The sequence below is a fragment of the Aotus nancymaae genome, unplaced genomic scaffold (assembly GCF_030222135.1).
Source record: "Aotus nancymaae isolate 86718 unplaced genomic scaffold, 86718_ANA_hifiasm-v0.15.2.pri h1tg000059l, whole genome shotgun sequence".
NCBI lineage: Eukaryota > Metazoa > Chordata > Mammalia > Primates > Aotidae > Aotus > Aotus nancymaae.
Window position 1 is genome coordinate 49,399,209 of NW_026988473.1, and position 15,613 is coordinate 49,414,821.

Here is a 15,613-nt window from a genome sequence, read left to right on the forward strand (position 1 = left end):
AACCGCCTGGCTGATGTGGCAAAACTCCGTTTCTACTAAAAATACAGGCGCGGTGGCACACATCTGTAATCCCAAAAACTTGGGAGGCTGAGCACGAGAATCCCTTGAACCCAGGAGCCAGAGGTTGTACCACTAGCCAAGATTGTGCCATGGTACTCCAGCCTGGGCGATAGAGCGAGACTCTGTCTCAATAATAATAATGAAAGAAACATACAGCTATGTGCTTTTCAAGAGACATAGCAAAAATATATGGACATATAAGAAGAGAGAGATGTGCAGACTAGATAATATTGGTCAAACTGAATCAAACTGAATCGAGCTAGCAAACACCTTTCTCTGCACATACTCAGGGGTTTCCTGGTGGCAGTATTATCCTGGTATGAAGCTAAATGTATTACGTGAGTTTTATCACTTAAAGTATATAGTAAGGAGAAGAAAATCCTGGAGTGGTAGCTTCCTTTGTTCTGAGTCATTTGGTAAGTAACATATTAAAACTACTTCTGTCAGCAAGTTTTCATTATTTACTGGCACCACACCTTCCTTGCTCATAGTTTCTCTGACTGTAAATCCTTGAACAAGCATGAAATGACCCAATAAGTCTTGGTAATGCAGAGTAGTTTTCATACACCATGTAGGGTGTTATGCTGAGTGTGCTTAGTGGGGTCAGATAAGAGGTCCAGGACTGGGGCTTCCTATAGTGAGCAGTGGAGTTAGGATAAAGGTTTTGTGAAAAAAAAAAAAAAAAAACAACCCACTCTGCAGCCCCATCTCAGAGGGTGAAGTGCCAAACTCAGTGTCCCCAACACCCAGACCCTCAGGCTATCCCTTGAGGACCAGCTCTGACCCATGGATACCGTAGCTTAGTTTCTGTTTCCTGCTGGTGCCTAGTCTGAAACTTACCTGTGTTCTCTTCTCCATTCTCTCCTGCTGCAGAAGATGGGGTCCCTCGCACGGCACGGTCCATGTCCCTCACACTGGGAAAGGTATGTATGTCCAAGGAATAACACGGCTCCCGGAAGGAGTATCACAGAAGTTTCCGTAGTCACCCAAGCAATCGTTCATTCTGGGATCCATGGATGCCAGAGAACCTCTGAACATGGTTTCTATTCAGCTTCCCATACTCTCAAGTTTAGCCTCTGACATCTTACCTTTCTTGCTCATGGTTTCCCTAACTATATATACATCCCTTAAATGAATATGAAATGATCATAAGCCTTCATTTTGCTACAGGCAGCTTTAATACACTCTCTAGGGTGTTACACAGAGACTGTGGGGTCATTTCCATTCTGTATCTCCAAGATCTGATAGGCTAAAATAGAACAGATTGAGCGTTCACTCACCACAAACAGAAAATTTGGGTCAACTTTACCCACTCTCTCCACACCAATTCCATCATTGCTACTGCAAAGCCAAAATATCCAGTTAATGCCCTTATTGCATTAGAAACCAGTAGGCTTTTTCCAAGCCCTTCTGAACTATGGCTATTGCTACCTCCAAGACAGTGATCCTGGTCACTTCTCTTTCCACAGAATATGCCTCGCCGGAGGGTCAGTGTTGCCGTGGTTCCCAAGTTTAATGCCCTGAATCTGCCTGGCCAAACTCCCAGCTCATCACCCATCCCCTCCTTACCAGCTTTGGTAAGTATGATGATGCCTGCCTTCCAGCACAGGATAGTAGAATAAACCGTTCCTTCATACTTACTCCTAAGGGGGTGGCCAAAGGCAGGGCAGGGTCAACAAGGAGAGGAAATTTCCAATGTAGAATCTGAGTGATAGGTTCAAAAACTCAATATAGACCAGGCTGCGTGTACTCTACTACTCTGGGAAGTCCCAGTGCCCTTGAGCATGGTGTTGGCACTCAGCGTTCTTTGCAAACAATAACTCTTTTTGTGCTTACACCACAATCTGCCAAGGTGGTTATAATTTTTCTCTACTCTGCAGTGGGCTTAAGTATCTGACGTTTGTAACGTGTGATGGGTGGTAGAACAGCTTTGAACCCTAGGTTCTCTGATTCCAGAGCCTGATTCTTCAATCCATTGTTGTCCTGCCTCAGTTCATTGCAGCATCGTTCATAACAATGGGAAACAACCCCATTTCACTAAGAGATTGGTTAAGCAAATGGATATCCCTGTAAGGGGCTTCTGTAGAATTGTTGTCCATAATGTATTACGAATCAAAAGCAAGTAAAATAGGATATACAAAACCCAGTGTATAAACAGTATAATTCTGTTTTGTACTTTATAAAAGAGTGTGTTTCTGTGTGTAGACATAGAAATTTCTGGAAGAAGATATGTGAAACAGCTAATAATGGTTATCTCCAGGCAATGGTAAAATAGCTCATTTTTATTTTCTTCCTGATGCCTTTTCATATTTCTAGAATAAGAATGTATTAGTAATCAGGAAAAATACATTTCCATTTCTTTTAGACAAAGACAGTTTGTATATAACAAAACATTTTCTGTAACCCAGGCCTTTGTGCACCTGGCTAATTCTCTCTAAAACTTTTCTGATTCTTTCTTCACTGGTTTCTCTGTTCCCTGTCTATGACTAGCACTACCCTCTCAGGAAACAATCTGATTTACATGGAAATTCAAGTTCTGTTCTATGTAATGCCAATGGGTAGTATTCACTGCTTCCTGCCTCAAGCATTTCAATCATCTAAGAAATCAACCTAAATTCCCCAATTACTCACTAAAATAAAGCAACCTGAAAAAAAAATGTTTAAGGATATTGGTGAGGGCTGATTAGTGTGTTTTAGCAGATCTATTTCCCATACTTTGCCTAAAATCATAAATGTGTTTTCCAAATATATATTCCTTTACACTAGGGGCTGGCAATCAGGGACATAGATTAAAAACCACATAGGGTACTTTTAAAACATTCTTCCCCCAGGCCCCACACCAAGATTCTGGAGTGGATCAATAATTTTTAAAAACCTCCCCCAGGCGATTCTAATGTGCAGCCAAAATTGATAACCGTTACTTAAACCAAATGCATCGCAACAACACAACATGGAAATCCTGGGGAACAGAGATGGGCTTGTCCCATCACTGTGCATCGCAGGGAGCCTGGGACCCGCATTTGTAGGAGGCCCACTGGTGTTCAGTCACAGTCGGTAAACAGGACAGAGAAAAACTGATGGCTCCTCTCCAGAATGGAGCCTCAAGATGTAAACTCGCCTCTTCACTTAAGGAAACTTAGAAGAGGCAAAGGAAAAGGAGCAAGCTGCATGTGCCCTAGAGAAAAGAAGGACAGGGAAGGCCCAAGGGAGAGGGACAAGGCCTGGGCTCAGAGGCAGATTGGAAAGTGGGAGCATGGAGGAAAGAAGAGAAGCAACAGCCCCTCTCCCAGCATCATCGGACCCAGCAGCTCTGGCTTCTTCCTTCTGTAGCTCATCCTCAATTCTCTGTCTTCTGTTTTCTATTCAGTCAGAACCACCCAACGGGAGAGGCAACCTACCTGTCACTTCAGCACTGCCTGCACTTTTGGAAAAGTAAGTTTGTCGATTTTCCTCTTAACTTCAGGGATCTTTCAGGAAAATTTCCCTGTTTTACTTTCATTCCTCCAATCCTCACCCTCAAAATGCAGTGGAAAGCAAATTAAGTTTAAAGGGAAATGAATGGAAGTCTGAGACCCACAAAGATTTCAGAACCTGTTTGCAAAATTCTTGAACCAGGAAGATGCTCTGACTGAGGCCAAGTGTATCCAATCTTAGAGAGCCCAGATTGGAGCCTTCTCTGTCAGTTGGGATTCTTTGGATTACAGACAAAAGAAAGCCCCAGCTCAATGGGACTTAATAAGTCCAGAGGTTAGGCTGCTCCAGGTATGGCACAGCAGGGCTATAGCTTAGCCAGTCTACAATTTCCTTACCTCTGGCCACATTGTATGTTAATTTCATCATCAAGATTGTAGCAAATGGCTGCTCCAGACAGGACAATACCTAGAGGAAGAAAGGGAATGTTTCTTGCCATGTTCCTTTCTTAGGAATAAACCCAGAAGCCTTTCACCAGTCTTCCCTATTATCTCATTGGCAAATCTAGAAGGAAGTCCCTTTCTAAAAGAATCACTCTGGGAATGGGATTGTCATTATAGGATTCAGCTATTCCCTGGGGTTAGTGAGAGGGTCAGCTTCCCATAAAGCAAAATGACTCCATGAAGAAGAGTAAATTCCTGAACAGAATCATGTTGCTGTTAGGAAGTGGGAAGGAAAATGCGTGTTGGATTAGCAGCCAGCAGTGTCTGTTATTTTCTAGCATCTATGTAATCTGCAGATCTTTTCATCCTCAGCCAGAGCAAGGCAGGCTGTTTCTGTGCACTCAGAGGAGTTTATAGCTTACTTTTCAAATTCTTTCATTTGCTTGCTGAGAAACATCTGGATCACACCTGCTGCCTCTAGAATTTTCCCCTGTGTCTTTTCTCACTTGGTAGAAGATCTACCTTATTCTTCCTTCTTCCTTGCCTCAAGACAGCTTCAGTTCTTTGTTTTTCTTTGCTGTGAGAAAAGTTTTGCTACCTGTCAGGGAATGTGTATGTTGGGACCCTTTTCAGTACAGACAAGCTCCTACCTCCAGACTCAGCCTGTTTCCTTCATCCCTTATTATGTGCAGCCACCAGCTTATCACCCAGTGATTTGTCCCCTGTTAGTCTTGAAGTTTGCCCAGCATTTCTTCTCTTTGCCACCTTACCCCCATAAGCTCACAGGTCCTTCGTGTTATAGAGGGTCTCTTCGGGTCTCTCTCTGTCTTTTCTTGATCACTACAGGGAAATTGTCAAGAAGTGACACAACAACCACCACATGGAAGTAACCGAGTTTACAGAAACTTACCAAGTCCCTTGTCATAGTCTCTTATCCAGGTCTCTGAATCTCTTCAGAAATGGTCACCTGATGCTCTGACTGAGAAGCACACTAAAATTCTCCCTGCCAACCTTCCCTGTGGGTGCCTGAATCTCTGCTTCAGAGAACCCTCAATTCTAGCTCCATTCTCAGCTGTAGGCCTGCAGAGCTACTCAAGGCAGATGATCTCTTCAACAGACTCTAATCATGACAGAGCGGGGCCTGAACTCTGTAGAACCCATGCCAGGCCAGTTGAGCACTTCTGTCCAAGGCAGTGGGGATCATGAAAACATGAGCGTTATCCTTGGTAAGAGAAACCGAGGTACAAAATTCAAGACAACAAGCAGCAGCCCCAAATTAGGAGTGTCAGTGGGTGACGATCAATAGTGGCATCACCTTTCCAGGGGTTTAGAACCTGGAGAGATAGGGACAGAATGGGGATTAAGGCAAGTCAAGCCAGAGGTTTCCAGGAAGAAGGTACCTGCAACTCACTCCTAGGGATGACCAGAGAGATTGCTGTTAGTCAACCTGAGGGGCTGACTTGCCAATTGGGAATACACCCATGTAAGAAGGGTTGCAAAGAGGGAAGGGCATCTTCAAAGGAAGAGGGGTTCAGGATGAACAACAGCGTCCCCTTCTGGATTTCTGAAAATGTTAAGTGATTTCCATTTAAAACTGGAAACATTTACTCAATTCCCAACAGGCTAACAATGAGACAATATATGAGTAAAAATGAATTCCTATCTTCGGTCCTATACACAAAGACAGTCAATTCTAGCTGCCCTACCCATATTGTGAAAGAGAAATAATGTGCTATAGTTTAATACACATTGCTTTGGAGATTGTTGTATTCAGTTTCGTATTAAAATGATTTTATCTTTCCTAAGCATACAGTGAAGAAGCAGGAAAGGCGCTGGCTAAGCAAAGGATAAGCAGATTAAATAGCCTGTGGCTAGCTCACAGGAAAATACTTGAGTTCACAGAAAAATACACTGCTCCATGAGATTTCAAAGAATGCTGAACCTCATTCTTGAAGGTCATTTCGTAATGAACTGCTCTTCACTCAACAAGGGCCTAGGAACCTGTAGACTTAAACATATGAGTGGAGAGTGATATTTAAATTTAGTCTCGAAGATGAAGAAAAAACAAAGCTCAAGAGCAGTTCTGTAAGTCAAAATGGCTGCGTAATTGTAGTCTTTTGTTCTTTCATTCCTTCAACAATTAATCATCAAGAGCCAGGCACATAGAATGTACTCAAGGAGCTCACAGTCTAGCAGGACAGATGGGAAGCAGCCTATATAATAAAACATGATAAGTGGCGTCTTAGGAAAGTATAGGTTGCTAAGGGAATGACGCAGCAGAAAATGAGCACCTAACCCAATTTTGGTGTAAGGTTGGGGGAAGTCGGGAAGAGAGGTGGGGGAAGAGGAAGATTAGAAAATGATTCCCCTTGGCCAGACACTGGCTCACCCCTGTAATCCTAGCACTTTGGGAGGCCAAGGCAAGTGGATCACTTGAGCTCAAGAGTTTGAGACCAGCCTAGGCAACATGGTGAAACCCCATCTCTACAAGAAAATGTAAAAATTTTAGCCAGGCGTGGTGGTGTGCACCTGTAGTCCCAGCTACTCGGGAGGCTGAGGAGGGAGGATGGCTAGAGCCCAGGAGGCGAAAGTTTCAGTGAGCTGTGATTGCACCACTGCATTGCAGCCTAGAGCCTGGGCGACAGAGCCAGACCCTGTCTCAAAAAATAGTTTCCCTATAGGAACTTATTTTTAAAGTAAAATCTAAAGGTTACATAATTATCTAGGTGAACAGGAGGTTAACAACATTCCCAGCTTTGTCATTGTGACAAAGTGTAGCGTATTCAAAGAATGATGATAATGATAACGATGACAATGGTGATCACTGTTAACTATTTACTGCACTAATGACAATGGTGACTATACTGTTTACTATTTACTGCACTGATGACAATGGTAATTATCTTTACTGCACTGATGACAATGATGATTACAAACTATTTACTGCACTGATGACAATGGTGATTACCATTAACTATTTACTGCACTGATGACAATGATAATTACCTTTAACTATTTACTGCACTCTGGCTTTATGCCAAGTGCTTTACTAATTGCTTTGTATTAAAAATCTCAGTTAATCCTCACCGTAATCCCATGAGTTAGGTATACAATTAATATCTCTGTTTTATAGATGAGGAAACTGAAGCTCAGAGAAATCATCACTTGCCTGAGGTTACAAAGCTGGTAGATAGCAGAGCAGATGCTCTTAAGCTTTTAATAGACCACCCAACTGGAGGAACAGATCAGTGTGACCATAGAGAAGAGGATGGATTTAAGAGCCATTTTTGGAAGAGCCTGGTGACTGGCTGGGCATGGAGTGGAAAGCTGAGTCGGGGTGAGAGACAGGGTGTGTGTGGAACCGCTCACAGAGAGATCAGCAAAACCAGGATGTAGATAATGCACAGGGTTAGTGTCAAAAAGGACTTATTATGTTAATGTATCACAGGGCAATTTTATCTCTAAAATAACCATTTTTCTATACTCTTGAAGGACCCAGGGTAAATTCCTTAAAGATTTCATAGGTTGCTAAATTTGTACAGTAAGCAACTCCGCTTTGCTGATGATATTTTAGAGTGAATTCCCCTCCCCCAATAAACCTGTGGTGGACCCCAGGGATCTAGGACTGAGTGATGGGGAGTAAGGAAGCTTGGGTTCCCTGGGCTGGGCTTGTCAGAGGGAACCATGGGAGTGGGGGTGACTTGGAAACCTTGCTGATCCCAAGAAGATATGCCCATCACAAAGGATAGTAGTCATTTTCAAATCTTGTTTACCATGTGGGAAAAGTTGAATCTAATATACCTGCCTGTCCAAAACCACATTTTGACTAAATAGTTTCTCATATTACTGAGAGCTGAGCACAATGACAAACATTTTTGACCTGGTGGATGTATGAGAACAATGAGCCTCATTTTCACGAATCATCCCAGAAAGAAAGCACTTAGGATTTCAGGCAAGGGACAGATGGCAAGATCCATGAGCATTTGGGCCAGAAATCCCTAGGGTGGGTAGAGGCTCTAGTTTACAGCCATGATTACAGATTCCTTTAGCCCATCCCAAACACTGGGTTCTCAGGAAATAACCATTTACAGAAAGGACTTGTGACTTCTACAACATTCCTAGGTAGGGACTGGTTAAGCCATAGTGAAACCGACGCAACTCAACCGGCACTTAAAGGCATCTACTGTTTGCCAGGCACTATTCTGACCCAAACATAGTCCTTTTTCCTGTGATTACAGTCATCTGCAGGTATCTAAAACATACATCAATGTCCTCCCTATGAGTCATGCTGTCACAGAAGTGCAGTGGCAGCATAAAGGGAGAGAGAGGGCCAGGTGCGGTGGCTCATGCCTGTAATCCCAGCAATTTTGGAGGCCGAGGCAGGTGGATCACTTGAGGCCAGGAGTTCAAGACCAGACTGGCCAACATGGTAAAACCTTTTCTCTACTAAAAATACCAATATTAGCCAGGCATGGTGGTACATGCTTATAATCCCAGTTACTTGGGAGATTGAGGCAAGAGAATCGCTTGAACCTGGGAAGCAGAGGTTGCAGTGAGCCAAGATCTTGCCACTGCAATCCAGCCTGGGTTACAGAGAGAGATCCTGTCTCAAGAGAAAAAAAAAGAAAAAAAAGGAGAAATCAACTTTAACCAGAGGATGTGGAGGAGGGGAGAACACCAGTGAAGGTTTCACAGAGGAGAAGGCATTTGAGCTTAGTCTTAAAGATGCTTAGGGAGAAACTTCCAGGTAGTTAGAGAACATATTTAGGAAACTCAGTCTAGAAGTCAGGAGAAAACAGCAAACATTTTACATATTGTGTTTCCCCCATTTCCCACCCTACCTGCAACCCCTCTCCCACCACACACACACACATTGAACAAAGGCCTACCAGCCACTTACACTCTAGACAAGCAGCCTTGGACGGAGTGGCAGCATGGAAGCCACCGTCCAGACTGAGGGCAGGAAGGGCTTCACTCAGCAGAATGAAAGGAAAAGACTTCCATTGAAAGAAACATGGGGTTCATGGAAGGCTGCAAAGTCCATCTTGACATGAAGTTAGAAGACCAAGGTGAGAGTCCCAGCACCAGTAAGATGAATTTGAGCAAGTCACTCAATCAGCCTGAGTTTGGGTTTCTTATCTGTGAAATGGGATAATACCCCACTTAGGTGGCAGATAGTGCAGTCAGAAGAATGGGCACGTATCAGACTGCACAGGGTAAAATTTGAGCTCTACCACATGCTGGTTGTATGATCTCAGTCTGGTCTCAAGATCATGTACATTCTCTCACTTGCTCTTTCCAATGATAAGAAGAGCTAAAAGTTAACTTATGTATCAGGCTGTGTTCTAGCATCTTACTTAAGGCTCACACATGACCCAAGAAGACATTACTATTCTCTGTTTGACAGATATGAAATCACTTGGAATGCGATTCTCATGCCTCAGCTTAACCTTTCTGAGCCTTGGTTTCCTCATCTGTCAAACGGAGAACAGAATACCTTCTTGGATCATTTGTGTGCCTCAAGTGAGATGTTAGACCACAGCCTGATACATAAGTTAATTTTTAGCTCTTCTTAACATTGGAAAGATCAAATAAGAGAATATATATGAAAGCCCTATAGGGCAGCTGAAATGGACAGACATGCTGCATGTAAAAAGGTCAATGAAATGGTCTTTTTGGCTGTGCTAGGGAAAAGTTTTTGTCTGTAGAGACAAAATGACCCAAGGACAATGAGAGATTTGTTTACCATCACTTGTCTGCAAAACTCTACTGTGCATGAGTGTGTGATGACAGGCAATAGACATGCACCTGAGAAATTTACTAAAGCCATTTTATGAGGATGTAATGTTAATTTTATCATACTTTAAATTAGTTCACATTTAGGGTTCCTCTGACTCTGAAGTGTCTCAGTAATGTATAACAAGTTCTCCCTTGTTGACATAAATAATTGCCTGAATTTCTTATGAGTCATATTTGGAGGTAGCTCAGAATGCTCCCAAAATGTACCAATCAATTTACACTATATAACAATAGCAATAACAGATATAATTTGTTGAGTGCCATATTCCAGAATGTTTATTTATTTACATTTCTTCATTAATTCTTACACCTCCACCATCAGATATGTATTACTATCCCCATTTTACAGTTGAGGAATCTGAAGTTCAGGAAGGTTAAGTAATTTGCATGTCTTGGAGCTGGGATTTGAATCCAGGTTTTCCTGAGGCAAGTTCTTTTCCTCTATACTACACTGTCCTCCTTCATGTATGGCAAACATTAAGGAACCTCTAAGGCTGACAGCTGTATATAAAAGAATTCAAAAGTCTGATACCAATATCTCATTTCCTATATTTATACGTGTGTGTGTGTGTGTGTGTGTGTGTGTGTATTTCATGAAAGAATTACTTTCCCTGCCCTTGGCTGTAGCTGTGTTTTCCTCCTCTTGCTCCAGTCATTTAGATAAATAGGAAACTGCACATTAGGCTAAGGTCACATGGAAGGGAGTGAATAATGTAATTTGCAAAAGGAGAAATGTTATGAATAGCTGGTATTTTTAGAGCGTTATCTTTCTTGTTCACAATGGGTTGTGGTTTCCAGCCTGACTAAATGTAAATTTTAAAAGGTCTGAGGAAAACTAAGAGATGGGAAACTGATGCCAAGAATGAGGAGAAGATACAAGGCTCACTCATAAACCCTGTCTGAGAGTTCAGGGAGAGTGGCAGCTGTGATCTTTCAGAGTCCTGGCTGGAAAGCTCTGCTCACAGTGTTGCCTTGTTGGTGGACTCCTCCATGACGACATTGCTCCCATTGGGAATCAGGACACGAATGTGGGCTGCAGGATTTCTAGGGAAAGCATAGCCATCTGGATACTTCCTTTAAACTTGTGATCCCATACCTCCAATGATCTCCCAGCACCACCCAGTCATCCTACCATGATGTTCTAGTATGTTTTCCTTCTTTCTCATAGAACTCTTTACACCTCTCCTCTCTCCACAAACCTTCCTGGACCCCTCTGCCTCTCACTCTCAGCAGATGACCTTGCCTTCCACTTCATAGAGAATACCTAAGCTACATTCCCATAGGAGCCCTCTCACTTTCCTTCACCAGATCTCCAGCCCAACAACTTCATCATCCTGGTCCCTTTGTTACAAACAAGGAGAGATTCTCTATTTTTCCAAGGTCTGTCTTTACTTCCTTTTGCAAAAGCTGGGTTCCTTTGGGCATCCCTTTCTCTCATCCTCTCTACTGGACCATTTCTATCTACATTCAAATGTGCATCATCCCTTGACCTACTTCAGCTGTGCACTCCCTCCAACACACCCCTCTACTCTCCTTCCTACTCAAATTGCTGTGTCTGTGGCTTCACCTTTCCCACCTCCCTTTCTTTACTTCACATTCCAACCTGTGCTTGGCTCCCACCATTACATGGAGGCTCCTCTTGACCTCTATATTATCAAGTCTAATAGTCACCTTGTCTGTGCGCTTCGGACTCAGGCTCTCAGAAGTGAGTAGCACCTTTAACTCTTCCCGCCTTGACGCACTCTTGTCTCCTGGCTCCCAAGACTCCACCCACTCCTGGGTTTCCTCCTACCTCTCTGGCTGTTACTTCTTAGCCACCTCTGAAGACGCCTTCTTTTCCACCTGAGCCAAGTGTGGAGTTCCTCGTAGCTTGGTCCTGGGTCCTCTTCTTGTCTTTCCTCATATCACCTCCCTAAGCAATCTTGTCCATCCCCATGACTTTAAATACCATCTGTATTCTGATGACATCAAATGAATATCTCCAGCCTAGAATTCTTCCCTGACTCACTTGGTGAAGTCAACTGTCTACTTGACATCTCCCTTTGGATACCTCACAGGGATTGCAAATGTCTCTTGTCCAAAAGTTAATTCCTGCAACACTGCCTCTTTTTAATTTCTCAAATAACTCAGTACCTTTTGTGTCTCAGAGTCTTCATATAACCTGCATTCTCTTCCTGGGATAATCTCTCCTCTGCTTTTTTTTTTTTTTTTTTTTTTGGTCTTTTGAGACCAAGTTTCATTTTGTCACTTAGGCTGGAGGGCAGTGGCATAATCTTGGCTCACTGCAAGCTCTGCCTCCCAGGTTCAAGCAATTCTCCTGCCTCAGCCTCTCAAGTAGCTGGGATTACAGGTGCCTACCACCACACCCAGCTAATTTTTGTATTTTTAGTAGAGACAGGATTTCACCATGTTGGCCAGGATGGTCTCAAACTCCTGACCTCAAGTGATCCACTTGGCCTCCCAAAGTGCTGGGATTACAGGCATGGGCCACTGCGCCCAGTTGTCTCCTCTGCTATTAATACATCTGACTTCTCATCGTTCAGGACTGTGTTTCAACTTCAGCACCTCAGAGAGGCCTTTTGTAAACACATTCTCTCCATGTAATTTTCTGTCATTGTACATAATTTCTTACATAAAAGCTATAATTTGTAATTAATCACATATTTTTTCTTTCCTTTTTTGGGGATTTTCCTTCTGCTAAGTTCCATGTTGATAAAAAGCATTTCTTTATTTTCTAATGTGGCTTAGTCATGCTCAGTGGATATTTGAAAGAATGAGTGTGGGTCTTCAGGTGAAAGATGGATGACAGGGATGGAATGACCTTAAATGTGTTGCTCTGCCCCATTTTCCTCATCTCAGTGCTGTAGCACACCCATCACAGCACCTCCCGGAATAAGAATAAGTGCCACTTTGGGAGCATGAGGAGAAGGGGAACTGGTGTCGTATTTAATGGGCTGGAGAAAATTCATGGACTAGGACCTTTATAAAATCTTGTCTCAGGGTAGAAGGATTGGAAAAAAATCTGAAAGCTACTGAAAGAACCTGAGTTTCTGTACTCCTAATCAGGAATTGGGCCAAAAACGTGGTTTTGTTTTTAGGCCTCCACCTTTTTCTGAAATGATGCCCTGTGCTTCCCTCTTCTCACTAGTGGAAAGACAAATGGGGACCCAGATTGTGAAGCCTCTGCTCCTGCGCTGACCCTGAGCTGCCTGGAGGAGCTTAGTCAGGAGACCAAGGCCAGGATGAAGGAAGAAGCCTTCAGCAAGGGGTGAGTCAGACCTCGGCCACGCTGAGGGCACCTGGCAGGTCTCAGAAGATGCCTTCCCATGGGTCTTTCCTGTTTCTTAGAGGCTGTAGGGAATGAGCCAGTGGCCACAGGACCTCCTTGCTACAGGAAGGAACTGCATAGGAAAGAGCAAGACCGTTCCACAGGAAGGACAGGAGGAAGCAGGGTCAGCGGGTGTGGTTAGATAGACTGCCCTCTTTTTAGGCAGAGAGCCACCAGAATGCCACTGCTCAGAATAGTCTGGAAATCAGGAGCCCGGGTGGGTCCCTCTTGGCGGTGCCTGAGGCTTCCTGACACGTGCTCAGAGCAGTCCTGCTGCTGCCAACAGTGCCCAGTAGCAGCTGCAGCTCTGCTTCCTAGAACTGCTTTGGTCACCCCTTCCTCCTACACACAGAATCTCTTCAACTTCCAACTCTCCCCTCCTCTACAGCACCTATGGCCAGTTGTCAGCACTGGAGAGACCAAGCAAGTCCTGAGCAGGGCCCAAACCTCAAAGTAGAGGCTCACCTCTGACCATGTATGGCAGCCTGAGCGTCTACTGTCCCCATAGCTCATGAGGGAGAAATAGCTTCCCACTGACACAGAACCCCTGGGCTTCAGTGGTGGGTTTGCCCGACCAAACTGCTAGTGTTAGACACTCAGCATAGAAAAAGTGAACAGAGTATGTTTGGGGTAATTTTGATCCTGGGGGAGAAAAACCACAAGGGTTTCTCTTGGAAAGCCTGCCTTTTTCACCCACAACTGTGCTCTATCCTTGGAATGCATGGGCATGAACTCCTTCATTGGTTTTGTAAACTTTTACTGACTACCTCTCTAGGTCAAGCCATGTGCCTGGCACTTCCAAAAAACATTCGAACGCCCTGTGAGATGAGTGTCCCCCTCCCTCTTTCACAGATGAGAGGCTGAAGCTCCACGGTCACATGGAGAACAAATACAATCTTAGGCCTATGGAATGTTCTGTGGGATAAGAACCCAGTCAGGAGATCCTGCACTACATTTTTTCTGTGTCAGTTTTGTCACACTGTCACATAAACAGGAAGGATGACTGAGGAGTGAGGGGAAATGGTACTGGCATGAGCTGCCTTGGGATTCAGTGGAGCTTCCCAGCTTTTTCCTGTTTTGTGGAACCACAGGAAGTGCATAATTATTGGAGGTGCTGCTCAAGCCCTCTCCCCTAGGAACTCAGGAAAGGATGCACTGCATCTGGCCTTTCCAGACTCAACTGTTCCTTTTTGTCTCCCAGATTCCAAGAAGGTCTAAAGAAGACCAAAGAACTTCAAGACCTGAAGGAGGAGGAGGAAGAACAGAAGGGTGAGAGTCCTGAGGAACCTGAAGAGGTAGAAGAAACTGAGGAAGAGGAAAAGGGCCCAAGAAGCAGGTGGGAAGCCTGTGTTTGGAGTCCTTGCCATTGCTGGAATGGGTTACAATTCACCTAATTTGAATGCACAAAATCCCTGGAATTGCCAGTCCAGGGCAGCAGTAAATCTGGGGCCCCAGTGAGTAGCCAAAGAAACCAAGAGGGCACTCATGTTGGGAGGGAGGTAGAGAAAATATCAAAGAGCCAAGATCACTAGCAATCAGAAGTTTGCAAGAGCTTGAGAGGTCAGGGCAGTCATGGGGAGGGAAGATGGCAATCAAGAGCTCCTGGAGCTAAGGATGGGCGAAGGGCCCTGAGTGGAGTCCCAGCCCAGCCATGGTTAGCTCATTTCTCAGGTGAAATGATGGGTAGCTATCCCCATGAGAGGGCCAAGACCAAGGGAGCTGACTCGAAGCCCTGGAGTGGGTTTCTTACAAGAACAGGGACTGGGAGGACACGCGGAGCAGAGGGCAAACTCGACTCAGTGGCAAGGTGAGTCTCCAACAGGTGCCTACCATGCTGACCAATCTGGTCATCCAGAGAGTGTCTTCACTTTAGGCTGGAAATATTTGGGGTTTTCTTTTAAAATACTTTCTATTTCAAAGGTACTTTCCCCTAAGTTGAGGGAGGAGAATATAACATGTAGATAAAGAGAATATAGATCTATATCTTGTCTCACTTGTGGTTTCTGCCTGGCCTTTAGGATGCAGAATCGTAGAAATGATCTCATTTAGTTCCAGGGCACTTCATGCAACGAAGTATTATGGGAATAAGGTCTCAGCCCCACCCAGCCTGAATATCCTCCAGAAGTACATGCTTAGGGATAGGATAAACTAGCACCATAGAAGAGGAGTACTCTACCCCATAGATATAATGATCACACCAACATTCTGGATTTTCAGGACAGCCTGATTTCATATATTTAGCTATACTGTCTCTATTAGTATATTTAAACCACAAGTCTTAGATTTTGATTTTTTAAAATGTAGTTGTAGCCACCTTGGAAAACCTTCACCAAAATCCTTGTTTTTAGACCGCTGGGATATCTTGGGGTCCAGGGCAGCTCCAGACAAAATATCTAATCAGCTGCTGAAATATTATCTAATCAGTGTATATATCTGTGCCTTATTGCTGGAAAACTCTGGAGACCACATAATTGAAACAAACAGGTAATGAAGTGAAGACTAGAATCAAAATGGATAGGCACATAGGAGCTACCAATACAGCCCAGTTAGTGGAGGATTCAACTAACGTGAG

At 43.9% G+C, this 15,613-nt stretch overlaps 1 protein-coding gene across 9 annotated transcripts in view; it reads left to right on the top strand.

Annotated features, from left to right (window-relative positions):
- IRAG1 (inositol 1,4,5-triphosphate receptor associated 1) overlaps positions 1–15,613 on the top strand; it is a 158,101-nt gene that overhangs the window by 136,306 nt on the left and 6,182 nt on the right. For 8 of the 9 annotated variants that reach the window (XM_064365180.1, XM_064365179.1, XM_064365177.1 and 5 more), the window contains 5 exons: positions 934–983; positions 1,530–1,637; positions 3,428–3,492; positions 12,862–12,981; positions 14,243–14,377. In XM_064365180.1, the coding sequence (XP_064221250.1) occupies positions 934–983; positions 1,530–1,637; positions 3,428–3,492; positions 12,862–12,981; positions 14,243–14,377 (478 nt within the window). The remainder of the gene's footprint in view (positions 1–933; positions 984–1,529; positions 1,638–3,427; positions 3,493–12,861; positions 12,982–14,242; positions 14,378–15,613) is intronic. The other variant, XM_064365176.1, reaches the window with a different exon arrangement.